General features: G+C 36.8%; 1 protein-coding gene across 1 annotated transcript; it reads right to left on the reverse strand.

Moving 5' to 3' along the window:
* Positions 1-2,230: 2,230 nt before the first annotated feature.
* Positions 2,231-6,746, reverse strand: psme1 (proteasome activator subunit 1). Its single transcript, XM_086065815.1, has 11 exons — positions 6,524-6,746; positions 6,276-6,308; positions 6,022-6,084; positions 5,659-5,775; positions 5,501-5,549; positions 5,233-5,330; positions 3,626-3,694; positions 3,441-3,508; positions 3,103-3,157; positions 2,907-2,993; positions 2,231-2,401 (listed from the first exon to the last, which is right to left on the reverse strand). Exons 1-11 carry the CDS (start codon positions 6,560-6,562, stop codon positions 2,321-2,323), a joined length of 759 nt encoding a protein of 252 aa, XP_085921941.1. The 5' UTR covers positions 6,563-6,746; the 3' UTR covers positions 2,231-2,320.
* Between the last annotated feature and the right edge of the window lie 8,380 nt (positions 6,747-15,126).

Genomic DNA, 15,126 nt, shown 5'->3' on the forward strand with positions numbered 1-15,126 from the left:
TCTCTGTTTGCTTTATATGAATAATCTCTCAACATCCCTCCTTGAGCTGTCACCTTATTGAGGCCGAGGGGTTTGTGTGTCCCAATGATCTGAGGATAGGGCTCCCACAAAACCTGGAAAATGATTGACCAATTTTCCAGTCAGGAACATATCGTTATTTTGAACGGTGAGAATCACCTCACAGCTGTGAGAGAGCTGAGAGGTTGTTGTTTTTTTGTTTTAGCCAATTTGGTAAAATTTAAACAATCTGGTAAAGTTTACAAAATATAAGGCTCAACAGAATCATTTCTCCAACTCTTGGGGGAGGAATGTATTTAGTGTGTTATTGTTGTGCTAACGTTCTGCTTCATTCACATCTTTGCTACCTTGCATCTTTGGAGTTTGGACACATTCAAACAGTGACTAAGCATCTCCCTAAATACTTTATCGCATTTATTCTTATTTTATTCTACTTTTATTTTTAAAGTCTGGATTTACTGAGCCAACCTCAGACAGGGTATCATATTTTATGGCATGTCCATATCGTGGAAATGTGTGTTGGGGTGTTGTAATTATTTAAATCCTTGAAATCTCATTTTTAATTATAACTGGGAAAAAAACAATTTTAATATTAAAGTATTATTGGTACAACTGTATGTCATACATAGTGGCATTTTCACCATATAGGCAGAAAATAACCACAAAACACAGAGCAATCAATTAATTCAAGTTAGGCGATGCGAGTGGCAACGTAAGATGGCTGCCAGTGTACATGTAGCAAAGGGATACTAAATTTATGTACTCCATTTGTAACAGTAAAAAGTTTTTGTATTTATATTATATATTTTTTTCTGTAAATAATTGAATAACATGATTAAGTTTCATGTGCATTTAATAACTATGAAAATGATTATTTTTTAAATAATATAACTGGCCGCCATGTTTATTGAGATTGAAATTTATGTCGGAGGATTGTTGTCTCATGTAAATGTTAGACTAGGGGAAGGGAGGGTCAGCAACCTTTGTTGTCAAAAGAGCCATTTCAGGCCAAATAAGTCACCTAAAATGTGTCTGGAGCTGCAAAACATTTGAAGATTGTGATGAAGGAAACAGTGTCGTACACATTCATCTTCTTCTAACTTTCCTCTTCTGCTAGTGAACTTTTTGGGGGGGTAATTTTTCTTTTAGACTTTTCTACCTTTCTGTCAAATTTCTGACATTTTTGGTAATTTTAAGGACATATGGTAATTTTCTGCCTCTTCTTAATTCTTTGGACATATTTGGCTATTTTTGACATTTTTTTCTGCCTTTTTTGCTATCAATTTTCTGATATTTTTGGTCATTTTGAGGACATTTTATGGGTTTCTCTTGTTTTTGGACAATTATGGTTACTTTTTTAAAATGTTCTTTCCTATCTTCTTAAATAAATTTTCTGACATTTTTGGCAATTTCATGGACATAATTTTTTGCTGTTCCTCTTACTTTTTGGGCATTTTTTATGTAATTTAAAAAAACGTTTTCATCGACCTTTCATCCTTCTTTTTCTGACATTAAAATTTGTACTCACAATTTTTGAATATCTTTTTTTTATGTAAATCATTAATTCATTTAAAGACTATTTTATCTTATAAAATAAAGATAAATATGTAAAATATGTTTGTTCAAGATACACTGTAAAGGGCTCCACAGCTGCAGGATGCAGACCCCTGGACTATGCTGCACAATGATATGCACCTACGTTGATTGTTTGTACAGTAATCATTTCTCTTCAATTATATAGTTTTAAAGATCATGAGAAGCCAAAATCAAAATCACAACTCAATTTCGATTAATTGCCCAGCTCTAGCTTAAGTGCCATACATGCACTTGGAACCAGGACACACTAGGCTGCAGTCTGATTATCGACTTAGTGGTTGTATCATTGGACTTTGGGTCACATGAACAGAGAGGCGGAGCAGCGGAGCTATCAACCAATCACCACCTTGTGATATATTGACTGACGTACTTCAAATATTGTGAAGTTTGTGTGGAAAATATCCCTCATATGCAAGTTTTGGACTTTATTTAAAACTTTTTTTTTTTTTTTTTTACTCAATGTAACAACACACTGCTAGACATGTCAGTCTTTTGAATCACAGTGATTCTACGAAGAAGAAAACCCTTAAATATTACTTCAAGATACCCACTAAAATGAAAACCTAGCATGCTCAACATATACTAAAGCTAAATAAAGTTGAGGAAGACTGCAATAAATGTTCCAATTTTATTTTAATGGCAGTGTATTGCAACTATACTTTGTGTCAGAGTGCCAATTGTGTCTCATTGAGGTACAGCCAACACTTCAGTAGATGAGAGCTTTGCAGTCTCCACGGGGCCTCTTGATCTTGGCGTAGTTCTTGCTGATGATGTCATAGAGTGCAGCCTGCCGAGAAAAGCGGGGGTCCGGAGGGGAGATAAGAACTTTAAAACTTTGTTTGCTACAATACCTGCAACATGTTAATGAGGTAAGAATGAAAAGAAAAGACTGCAACAACATAAACACACAGCAGTGTATCTAATTATTCTCTACTTAAGATGCGTACATTTATAGTTGTGTATATTTATCTAATAACAAAACTATGCCTACTGTGCAAATGCAGGCTGTCAAGTCAGACCCCCCCCACCCCCCTACCCCCCAAAAAATCATTAATTACAATGTTTATGATGATGATTTTAGTTGTCAGTGGTGCTCCGTACGAAGAGCTGTTTCTAATATTTGGGCCCTCTCATGTGGCTATATTAGATAACCAAACTATCGCTTGACAGTATGATGTAGCGTGCAGTATTTCACCCACTTTATCTACTTCAGATGTGAGAGAGAACTGCAACTGGCATATGTATATGAACGCAGTCGTTGATAAAAGGCAGCCGTAAATGTCGGCTCTTACATATGTGGCGCACATGTCCAGGACCATGAGACGGAGGTCCGTGTACTGAGTATCGTCCAGCTGGTGAATAAACTCCCGGTAGTCTCCCTGGAGAGTACACGTAACAACATGACGTTCAAAAGCGATGTTGTGAAATTACAATGAAATGGTTTAACATGTTAAAGTCCTGTAGTTCAATATAACATGAACTACTGACCACATGGGGCGTTTTCGATGCTTTGGCGACTGCATCACCCCGCTCGCTGTAATATCTGAAAACCAAAGACAAGACAGGATTACATCATCCTTTAATAATCGAAGAATTTGATTAAAATGGCATTTTTTTAAATTTCCATTGCTTTATTCACAATTCACAAATTGTGATTCAGCTTCAGGGTTTGGTCCGTAACATGACAGAAAATAGTGCTCCTATGTGTGCCTTTAAGAGGCAGGGACTACTGACGTGGGGTGGTGTGTATGTTCCTCCCAAAAAATCAACAAAAAAATACAAAATCAATATAGTGTAGTAACACTGTAAAAGAAAGGCGCGCTTACTTTGAAATGCGAGTCTGGAATCCTTCGATCTTGGTGCGTGAGCTTGTCAACATCTCAAACACTTTTTCCTAGTAGTAAACAAAAAACAAAATACTGGAACAACAGACACACACGCACGCACGAACACCCCCGCACACACAAAAGCGAAAGCTTTGACGTTATTCAACTTTTTCCCAGTTTCTGACCTGCACTGCAACTCCAAAGTTGTCACCATCTTCTATTTTGGGAATTTTAAGTTGTAGCCACATGGACACCTGCAAGAAAGTAAAAAATAAAACAGAAATAATTGAATTAATAGCCATACAAACGACAAATATTAAGTTAATTTAAAAAAAATTATGCAAAGACCTGCAAAAATATAAATATAATATATATAATAAAAAATATATAATGAATATTTTATTTTAAAAGTGTACTAGTATCCACATAAGACAACTGTTTTAAAAATATATATATTTAAAAATTCTAATAAAATCAACGTACTGTTTTTCATTATTTAAAAGAATATATTATAAGTATCTCCAAGCGGGCGGAAATAATTTCACCTAAATTAACATTAATTAGTATGCAGGAAGACACAAGAAAAAAAATACTGATTTAACTTTCTAAGTTTAAATAACCACACAGCAGCAAGAAAATATTTAAGAAAAAATTATATTACTTTATCTAAACACCTGTAAAAATAAATAAGTACATTAATTAATTAAATAATTATATAATTAATTACAAATAACAATTATTAGGTACAGATACATACAAAAATAATAATAATATAATAACAATGCATCAAATTTATGTAACATTTATTTTATTTTAATAATATAATTTAATTTTAAAAAGTAATAAAATTTTAATTCAATTGAAAAATAACAGATACAGGAAATAAATAAATACATTTGAAATTAATTAATTATATAACATCCACAGAGGTATAAGATCAAAATATATCATTTAAAAATGATCTAATTAAGAACCAGTTAGGGATGGTCGAGTGTTGATAGCAGCCTTATTTTATCGATACTGTGACCATTTTATGATCAGAAACTAGAAATGAGAAGAAACATTTGCATTAATTTAATGTAATTGAATGGAAAATGCTATATTGGGATATATAAGTATTTTAAATGATTAGTTTTTGGGGGGAAACTCTATGTCTCAAACTTGCTAGTGATATTGGTACTTGGCATTGGTGATTCCTCAAGAGTTGAGTTCAGTAATTTCTGGACAATAAGGCACACCTGACTATAAGCCGCGCTAGCTAAATTGGAGGAATACTCGAGTTTGTTACACATATAAGCCGCACCCGACTGTAAGCCGCAGGTGTTTTAATGTTACCGCTACTTTCTTTTCCATAATGAAGGCGCAAATTGTCTCGCTCTCGTTCGGTCTCTCCTATTGTATTTGGGCTCACTTGGTTTGTTTTGCTCTGCCTGATGCTCTCGCGCTTCCTTTATAGCGCGCCCCCCTGTGATCTGATGGTTAAGCCACACTTTTGTATTAGCCGCAAGGTTGAATGCAAGTGAAAAAAGTAGCGGCTTATAGTCCAGAAATTACTGTACTTGTACTGGTATCAGTCTTGAAAAAAAGTGGTATCAAACATATCTACTTTTTTTTTTTACCAACATTTTTTAAGAAGAAGAAGAAGCAACTTTCATCCGCAAGGCCTCAATACGAGCCTGTTATTATAAGAACTTCCTTTTTTTTTGCTTTAATAATAAAGTATCTCATGTCGCCCTTCATTCAACACGCATATCAACAAGACGCGGAGAGTCATAGCGGCGTTGAGACGGACCGTGTTGATCTTCTCCTTCATTGTCTGGATCTGAGGTTTGACCTCTTTCAGGAGCGGCTCCACTCGCTCGTTGCAGCAGATGGGACCACAAGGAGGCCCTGATGCACCAAACATGGACTGATTATTTCACCACGGATCATTTAGGCTGCATCACTAATAATTAAGTCCAGCAACATACCAAAATACTTTTTTGTGAATTGAAATGCTATTAAAATAAGTGTGAAATGACAACTACTAAATGGCAACCATTTCATCACGTAATAGTTACCTGAATCCTCCTCCTCATCATCCTTCTTCTTTTCTTTCTCCACTCCTTTCTGCAACAAAAGTAAGCTGTGTTTTTTTCCCCTCTCATCAATCAAACAAATCCAGCCAGTGCAGTGATTTGATTGTACTGCACACCCAAATATCACATGACAGCTCTACCTCCTTCTCCTCCTCCTCCTCCTCCTTCTTGCGTTTGGCCTCCTCCTTCGCAGGATCTGGGATGGGGATATCCAGCGGTGCCTTCAGGGACGCCAGGTCATCGCAATTGAAAGAGGTCTAATGGCAACAGTGATCCAAAACTTCAAAGTTCAAAGTGCTGCTAATTTTTTTTCTAATAAACATAAATGTCTATATATATGCTCTGTATCTCTACATGCACTGTACATTGCTCTTTAAACACAAGTGTTGCACATCATACGTTACTGTACATACTTTTTGCTTCTTAATATATTTGATCCTATTTCACCTGTTTTTACTTTTTGCAATTTTGTCCTAATTGATACTATTTAGCAGCGCACTAACCTTCAGGAGCACCTGCAGCTCTTCAATCTTCTGTGGGAAAAATGTTGAGACAAGCGCTTCTGCCTTTTCCCCCCCGACCCAATACAAGAGAAAATATAGGTCAGTCCCTCCCAATATGGATGTATCTATTAATTTACCAGGGAGTGCTCCCCCTAGTAGGATTATCCACTACCACCCACCATTAGCACATGAAACAAAAACGAAAAGTAGTTGTGAGGGGCGTATAATAGTAAATTGACAGCATGGTCCATTACCTCCTTGGTGATTTTCCTGTTGAAGTCGTCAACCTGAAATGAAGGAAGTCATGTAAAAATATCTTTATTGTGTCAACTCCAGGCTCCCATTACACAACATAACAAGTCATTACTTGCTCAGCTTACATGACCCTATGCCGCGTGGCAATATAAAGTTTCATTTTCACAGTACAAAAGCAACTCAGTTTACTGTGTATGAATGTTCACCTTTATCATACGACATATGTAAACAGCCCGATCGTGCTTACCTGCTGCTTCGATTTAGTGCAAATATCCACAGCGGCCATGTCACTTCTAAAGTTGAAACCCACTCAAAAGGAATGTGATTAAGATGCTTAAAGTTAAGTTGAGCTTCAATAAATACAACTAATCCTCACAATTGGTTGTAATTCAACGCCACGCGAAGAAAAGGAAAATTACTCAGCATTAAAACTGAAAACGAAAGTAATGTTTCAGGGGTTCCGCACTCCATTTCCTAGTGCATTGTGGGAGTTGAAGTTAAATCGCACGTTGTTTCTTCGCCTAAGTTTTTCTTCCTTTGCATCGAAAAGCTAAAGGAAGAAAGAAAGAAAGAAAGAAAGAAAGAAAGAAAGAAATATTAGATTTACATGTTTGTTGGTTTTTTCTTCAAATATTTATATTGTTTTTACTTTTTCTTATTTTTACTTATTTAGCTCCATAATATGGCAAAACTGATACACACAGCTCTCTTTATCACGCTGTACAATTTTACACCACATTAATAATTATATTTGATGTAATTTTAAACTATTACGTTTTTACAGGTATCATACTGTGCAGGCCTATTAGAATCTATAATGCATTGTCATGTGACAATAGTAATGTATGTTTTTTTTCTTGATGATGCCTATTAATTATGTGACCACTAGATAGTGTGTATACCTGTATATAGCACAGGGAAGTTGCTAACTTACGAGACTAACATTCTAGAATTCTCCAAATTCAAAACACATAAGTAAATATCGAGTTTACTGGTGAACAAAATCAACAGGGAGAGCAGCCTTTTCATTGAATCTGGCTCTCTTCTTCTTGAATACAGAAAGCGTTGTTTGTGTTCTTGTATTCTCCATCTCCATGTAGTTTAATGAAGTGTTCCTTTAGTTTTGCTAGGTACGTAGCTAGTTGTGCTCGACTAGAATTGCTCAACTTGGCATTGCAAATCATGCAGTTATTTTTTTTTTTTAATGTTTTTATTTGTATTTATTTTTTTATTTAAGAGCTCAGTATTGTTCATTCGATAATTTCACCGATTTGACATGTCATCATCATTGCTCTCTTTTTTTTTTCTTTTGTATGTGGGTGAGTATGTGTATGTGCGTGCGTATGTGCGTGCGTGTGAGTGTGTGTATTCATTAGTTCACCAAAAACCTATTAAAAAATCCCATACCGTTCACCTAAACCGAACACCGCCGTCAGGAGACCCGAGGAAGGACCAAAGAAAAGAAAGGAAAGTGAAATCCAGCACCGACCAGACACCACCCACCATCCACCGGGCCACCAACCAGAGTCCTTCACCAACCCCAGAAACATCTAAATTCCAACAAATCAGGGAGACCTCAAGAGACCAAAGGAGAGACTGAGGAAAGGAAGGAAGGACAGACGAAGCAGAGTGAGATCCACAGATACCAGCCTCCACCGATTCAATGACCTGAGGAAGAAGCAGATTGTGTCTGAGTTTCGATAGATGCTGGTGTGGTGGATCTGGCATGCATGAAAATCTCCACCAAAGAGGGGAGCCGTCGACCCCTGCCAGGACAGAGCAAGCGCAACACCTCAGGGCCCCCCAGGCCGCGGCAGCGCCAAAGGACGACACCCGGGCCCCGCCGGGGCCACCGGCCGGAGAGCAAACCCAGGCGCAGGAGCACCCCCCACCCCAACACGGCCCGCGCCCCCAACCCAACGCAGCAGGACAGGGCACTGGGTAAAGACATTTTATCAGTATATGAAAGTAACTTATATATTTTTGAGAGTTTTTTTGTTGTTGTCGGAGAAAGCTTGGTAATATCTTTAGCTAAAACAGGCGGTTGGAGCGTACCCCGAAGTGTTGGAATTTGTTTCTTTATCATACTTTTAACTTGCAGATAATATAAAAAAAATCCGTTTTTTATTTTGTATTTTTGGAGCAAGGATGTATATGATATAAACATATTATCTGAGAAGAGATGGTGGAGATGTGTAATTCCTTTCTGCTCCCACACACCTAAATAAAACCATTGGTTGTTAAGTTGAAAGTCGGGGTTATGCCATAGGGGAGAAAGCCCACAGGGCTCCACTTGGGCTTTTGTAATTTCTAGTGCCTTCCACCAGGCAGTCAGGGTGGCGGAAATCATTGGGTTTTTAAAACAATTATGTCACTTAATCGATGTTGTAATAAAGAGTAAATCTAGAAGTCTGAGGTTATTACAATCCTTCTGTTCTAGTTCCAGCCAACAGTTAGTATCTCTGTTGGGTTGTGCCCATAAAATTATATATTGTAGCTGGTTAGCTATATAGTAGTGCATAAAATTTGGTGCCTCTAGACCTCCTTTGGATTTATTTTTCTGAAGAGTAGATAGACTAATCTTTGCTTTTTTTTTATTCCAGTAAAATTTTGTAACGGCTGAGTCCAACAACTGGAACCAGTTAGCCGTAGGTTTAAATTGAATCATTGAGAAAAAATATTTAATTTTGGGTAAAACTTTCATTTTAATAGTGGCTATTCGTCCTATAAGAGAAATAGGAAGAATATTCCAGCGCTCCAAGTCACTATAAATGCTATCCAGAAGTGGAGTAAAGTTTAAATCAATTAAATCATTTAATTTAGGTGATATTTTTATGCCTAAGTATTTTAAATTACCTATAGGAAATGAGTAGTGTGGGTCCTGGCTTGCAGGGTTCTATGAATTTTCTGTAATAGGTAGAAGTGTTGATTTTGTCCAGTTCATAGAATAATCTGATAACTGTGAGAATTTAGTTATTAAATTAAATACTTCCCCTAACGAAATAGCAGGCTTTTCTAAATAAAGTAAAATATCATCGGCATATAGATTAATTTTATGTTCTGTTACCCCAGAGTGAATTCCTTGAATCCTTCTTTCCTGGCGTATGGCTAATGCAAGCGGTTCAATAAATATTGCAAATAATAAAGGGGGCAGTGGGCATCCCTGTCTTGTGTCTCTCTTTAGAGTAAAACTCTGAGATATAATCCCATTAGTAGTAACTGTAGCTTTAGGAGAATCATATAATACTGACACCCAGTGAATAAATGACTTCCCAAAGCCAAATTTATTTAAAACAGCAAAGAGGAAGGACCAGTTAACTTTGTCGAAAGCTTTTTCTGCATCCAATGATATAATAACTGCCTTTTTATCATGCCGCTATGACATGCTAATAAGGTTAAAGAGCCTCCTAATATTATTAGTAGAGTGACGATCTTTAATAAAGCCTGTTTGGTCGCTATGAAAGATTGTCGGGATTACTGTTTCTAGTCTAGATGTGAAAGCCATAGTGATAATTTTAATATCAGTGTTAATTAGTGAAATCAGACAGTAACTTGATGGAAGGGTGGGGTCTTTTTCTGGCTTTAATAAAAGTTTAATTGCTGCTGTATTCATGTGTGGGCGTATGTAACCATTAGTTTTAATTTCTGTTACTACTCTTAAGAATAGTGGAGCAAGCATTAACCAGAAGTGCTTAAAAAATATAGCCGGATAACCATCCGGGCCAGGTGCTTTGCCATTAGGCATACTATCTAGAGCACTGTACAACTCGTTTATAGTAAGTGGCGCATCTAACATATCTTTATATTCAGTAGTTAACTGAGGTATATTTAAGCTACTGAGGAATACCTCAATAAGCTCAGGGTTAGGCTTGTTAGTTTCTGAGTATAGGTTGCGATAATAGTTATAAAAATTTTGATTAATTTCCTCTAGTGATTGTGTGCATTCACCAGTTGTCCCTTTAATAACCGTTATAAGAGATTTTTCCCGATTGCGTTGAAGTTGGTTTGCAAGAAATGTACCTGATTTGTTATTATATTCAAAAATTTTGTATCTCAATTGTTGTATTATAAACTCTGTCTTTTTAGTTAGCATATCGTCTAACTGTATTTTTGTATTTTGTAAGTCAGTCCATATTTGGTTATTTGGGTTTATTGCGTACTCATCCGTCAGTTGTTTAATTTTATCTTCCAAGTCTTTTTCTAATTTTTGATCCTGTTTCTTTTTGTAAGATGAATATGATATAATTTTACCTCTAATTACTGCTTTCCCAGCTTCCCAGAGAAGAGATGGAGATAGGTCTGGAGAGTCATTTATTTCCAAAAAGTCTGCCCACTCTTTTCTTATAATTTTGTCAAACTCTGCGTCGTTTAGCAGTGAGACGTTAAAACGCCATGTCGGTGGTGGTTTAAAGGTATAATCAACTTGTAGGGAAAGGGAGACTGGTGCATGGTCGCTAATAATAATAGGATGTATTTTTGTAACAGTTTTATCAGCAATAGAGTTATTTATAAGAAAAAAATCAATTCTTGAAAAAGACCGGTGCACAGCGGAAAATAAGGTAAATTCCTTCTTATTTGGGTTTTTAAGTCTCCAGCTGTCGACGAGGCCAAAATCATCCATATATTCCCCTATTACTTTAGTAGATTGTAATCACCTTATACATGTTGTATTATTAGAACGATCTATTAATGGATTTAAGACTGTGTTAAAGTCTCCTCCAATAATAATAGTAGAGTTCGCTGCTAATTCAAACAGCTGAGAGAAAAATTCATGGAAAAAGGCCGGATCATCATTATTAGGGGCATATAAATTACCAAATGTATATATTTTATTAAATATAGTCACCTGAATAATAATGTATCGGCCCTCTGGGTCTGTTATTGTATTATTTAGAGTAAAGAATAAATTCTTATGTATGAGTATACAGACTCCTCTTTGTCTACTGTTATAAGGGGCAGAGTACGCTTGGCTAAAATTCTTATCAATAAGTAATTTTTCTTCAGATTTTTGTAGGTGGGTTTCTTGTAGGAGGCAAATATCTGCTTTTAATTTTAAGAGATGGTCTAAAGTTGTTATTCTTTTTGCCTGTGAGCGAGCACCACAAACATTCCAGGAAACCAGAACTAATTTATGCATACAAACAATATAGACTCAGTCCTGTGTATATATCTGTATAGGCCATTTGTCAATACTGGCATGTTATAGGATAGAATCAAAGTGGTTAGGTGATTTATGTAATTGGTGTACAATATGAGGTAACGTGTAAGTAAATATAACAGTGAAAAAACGAGTAGGGAGGTGAAAGTGAAGGAAATTAGCGAGGGATTAAACATAACAATACACCAGTAACTGGTAACCTAAGCGAGATTTTTTGTTTAAATATACTTTAGATATAGTTGTGTATTATTATTATTATATAATTCTATTATATTTATAATATAGCCTAAACATAATGAGTATTCATATTTTAGGTTTTATAACCACATATAAAGTATATGTATACATCTAATAATCAAACTAAGTTTAGTTCCACCAATGCCAATTAGAACAGCCAGGCAGTGGAGTTGGGGTTCTGGAATAGTTGGCCATCGATATATAACTTATCAACGGCTATCGTAGTCCGTTTACCCTCCTGCCTATTTTGTCTCATTATAGGAAACAGTACCTTTCGCCGCTCATTAATCTCTCTCGGGAATTGATCATTCATTCCAAATGAGGTCCCTTTAAGCTCCCGTCCTTTACTTTTAACAAATTCTTTCTGTTTAAAATGCTCAAACTTGGTGATAATAGGACGGGGTTTGTTGCCCCTACGGGCTCCAAGCCGATGTACCTGGTGAAAAGAGATGTTATTTACCGTCTCCTGAGGAATTTTTAACGACGTCGTCATAATTTTTTGAAATCTCAACCTCTGTATTGTCAGAGGTATCAAATCATGCAGTTATGACGCTGACTCCCATCACTAATCTCATTTGTATATTTATAAAGCACTTCAAAACAACCACCACTGTTTTCTTAAGATGAAACCCAGGGGCAGGTGATGAAATAAAAAGAAGCAGAGGCCCCAGAATTTAACCCTGTGGAACACCATATGTTCAGTTATACAGGTGAATCTTTATTCCACATATTTGTCTGACCACGTTTTTTTTCTCAAATCATACTATACTTCATACTATGAATATTTTATTTTTATTTTTTTTAAATCACACGACGTACCATCACAACAGTCATAAGTTAACTATTGAGCACACCAAATTCCCTGCAACACAGATAAGCTGAGCAATGTAGCATGAGCACCTACAGCCAATGATGGCCAAGCGGGGCATATCATCACGAATCATTTGAGTCGGATGTGTGTCTTGACCTCTGCTGAATCCCTAAAACGGACTCACTGGACCCTTGGGGTTTGATCGAACCCAGGTTTAAAACCACTGCTTTAGACTCAGACCCAGGCCCAGTATAGACATTAGTTTTCTCCTTAGAACTGAGGAATTGGAAGATGCAAGAGCCCCGTTGTCTAGTCTCCAGATCGCCATTGATTACACATGACCACAGCGGTGTGTGTGAGTGTGTGTGTGTGTGTACTTGTACTTGTACTACATTGTGAGGTCCAAAATACGTCTTTAACCAACAGATTGAGGACATTTTTGTGAAGTGAGGTCATTTTGGCCAGTCCTCACAACTCAAGACCTCTTTTTGAGGCTCAAGACTTGGTTTTAAAGTTTAGGTTTGAATTGGGTTATGGTTGAGGTTAGGGTAAGGAATGGGGTGAGGCAATCATTTTTGATGGTTGGGGTTAGGTGAAGGGGCTAGGAAAGGCTTTATGTCTATAAATGTCCTCACAATTATATAAGTACAAGTGTGTGTGTGTGTGTGTGTTTGTGTGCGTGCGTGCATGGGCGTGTGTGCGTGTGTGTGGGTTCGTGTGTGTGCGTGGGGGCGTGTGGGGGTGTGGGTGTGTGGGTGTGTGTGTGGGTGTGTGTGTGTGTGTGTGTGCAGTGTTCTTTCAAGCGCAGGGTCACATGGTTTCTTTCAGTAGGTACGTGCTGCAGCCTAAAACAAATACTGGAGATGCTGAGCGGACAAAAAAAATGCAATTGATTGTTATAGTAGATAAACAGTAGTGCTTGTACTCAGCTGAACACATCAGCGTATCTCAGTAGGGTCAGCAAGGCTTTCTCTAAACACTATCAGAAGCACCAAATTTAATATTTATTCCACAAAATTGCATCAGTTCAGCAACCATTTCATAACCCTTCGCTTGGCTGCACTGCTGCTGCATTTTTTTCCCCCTCCATTGACATTTCAGCCTCATTCTGCAATGTCAATCTCAGTAGTGCTGGCTACAACTGAACTTTATGGGATTTTTTCTTTTGACCAATCAGATTCAAAACTTGTCCCCACAGAGCCAACTGGAGCCAGCTTGGCCCTGGACGACACCAGCAATTTTCCATTTTCTGACCAGACAATCATACAACGTAAATCGAATTTGAAATGATGTGTTTGTGGGGCAGATGTGTCACATAATAAGTCACTCATTAAATGTGTGCTATTTGTCATGGTTGGAGCCAAAGGGCAAAGACTGCACTTGTTTACATTGACATGAGAGGAACATTCGTTGTTGATTCTTTGATTTGACTGAATTGTTGATTAAAAATCTTTGATTTTGTCATACTTGTCAGTGTGGCTGAGAAATGTGCTGCACAGATATTATAAGCACAGTGGAACATTTTATCATCCCCTAGTCACGCGCTGATTCAATAACAAAGATTACGGTGGCCAGACCATGCGTATCTGTGCCATTTCAGCTTTTATGAGGTCCTGCAAGTGTCATATTGAATGTATGACAAAACATATGATGTAACATATGTTGTGTACTGTATATTATGAGCATTGTTGGTTAATATTTTTGGGCCTTTAATTACAGTTCCTCTAAAATATTTGTAGTACTGCATCGTGACCCTGTTGTACTATGGCACTATTTAGTGCTAACAATTAATTTTATTTTAGATTGTTCATACTACAACCAGTTCAGGGTGTACTCCGCCTACTGCCCGAAGCCAGCTGGGATAGGCTTTTTATTATTTATTTATTTATTTATTTGTGTGCGTGCGTGTGCATAATTTCCATTTATATAATTTATTTCATTTTTTAAATAATATTTTTTACATCTATTTTATTAGTTTATTTTTGCCAGTTTCGATCATCCATATAGCAGGGGCAGATTCGTATTTCTCAGAGATACTTCTGTACTTACATGAACAATGAAAGTTGTCACAGCATACTACAAGCTGATCAATGAAAAGGCTTCTAACATTGGTTCAGCAACGGACTCGCCCCCTAAATAGATTGGCAACCAAAAGTCTGGAGTTGCAAACAAAACACTTTTTGGAGTTTTAGAAATACAGTAATGGTCCTTTTTGCAAAACTTAAAAATAAATAAATATATTATTATCAATACAAATCCATTATTTTTGTTAGCAAATCATTTATTTTTTGCGTTTTTATATATATTTCAAATCCCTTTTTTGTTTGATTGAAAATAAAGACACACATTTCTCTCACTCCAGGCAAGTAGCGATTGTTTCACTATTTTCCGAGGTTGAACTGGGCATGCGCACAGGAACTTTGGTAAAAAAAAAATTTATTTAGTGTTTTTTTTTATATACTGTGCCAAAACAGCCACCGGCCGTGGCAGAAATAAACTTGTTGCCACAAGTAAATACAAATCGGTTGGCAATCATTGCGTGTCCTTTGTGACGTGTTCTAGATGTTTTCGTATGTGTGCACTCGAGCTTAAGTTCTACTTCCGGGTTGAAGCGCGTATACGCGATCCGCAGCCTCTTTTTCTA

This window comes from Leptonotus elevatus, chromosome 21 (assembly GCF_054856555.1).
Source record: "Leptonotus elevatus isolate MCC_2025b chromosome 21, RoL_Lele_1.0, whole genome shotgun sequence".
Classification (NCBI taxonomy): domain Eukaryota; kingdom Metazoa; phylum Chordata; class Actinopteri; order Syngnathiformes; family Syngnathidae; genus Leptonotus; species Leptonotus elevatus.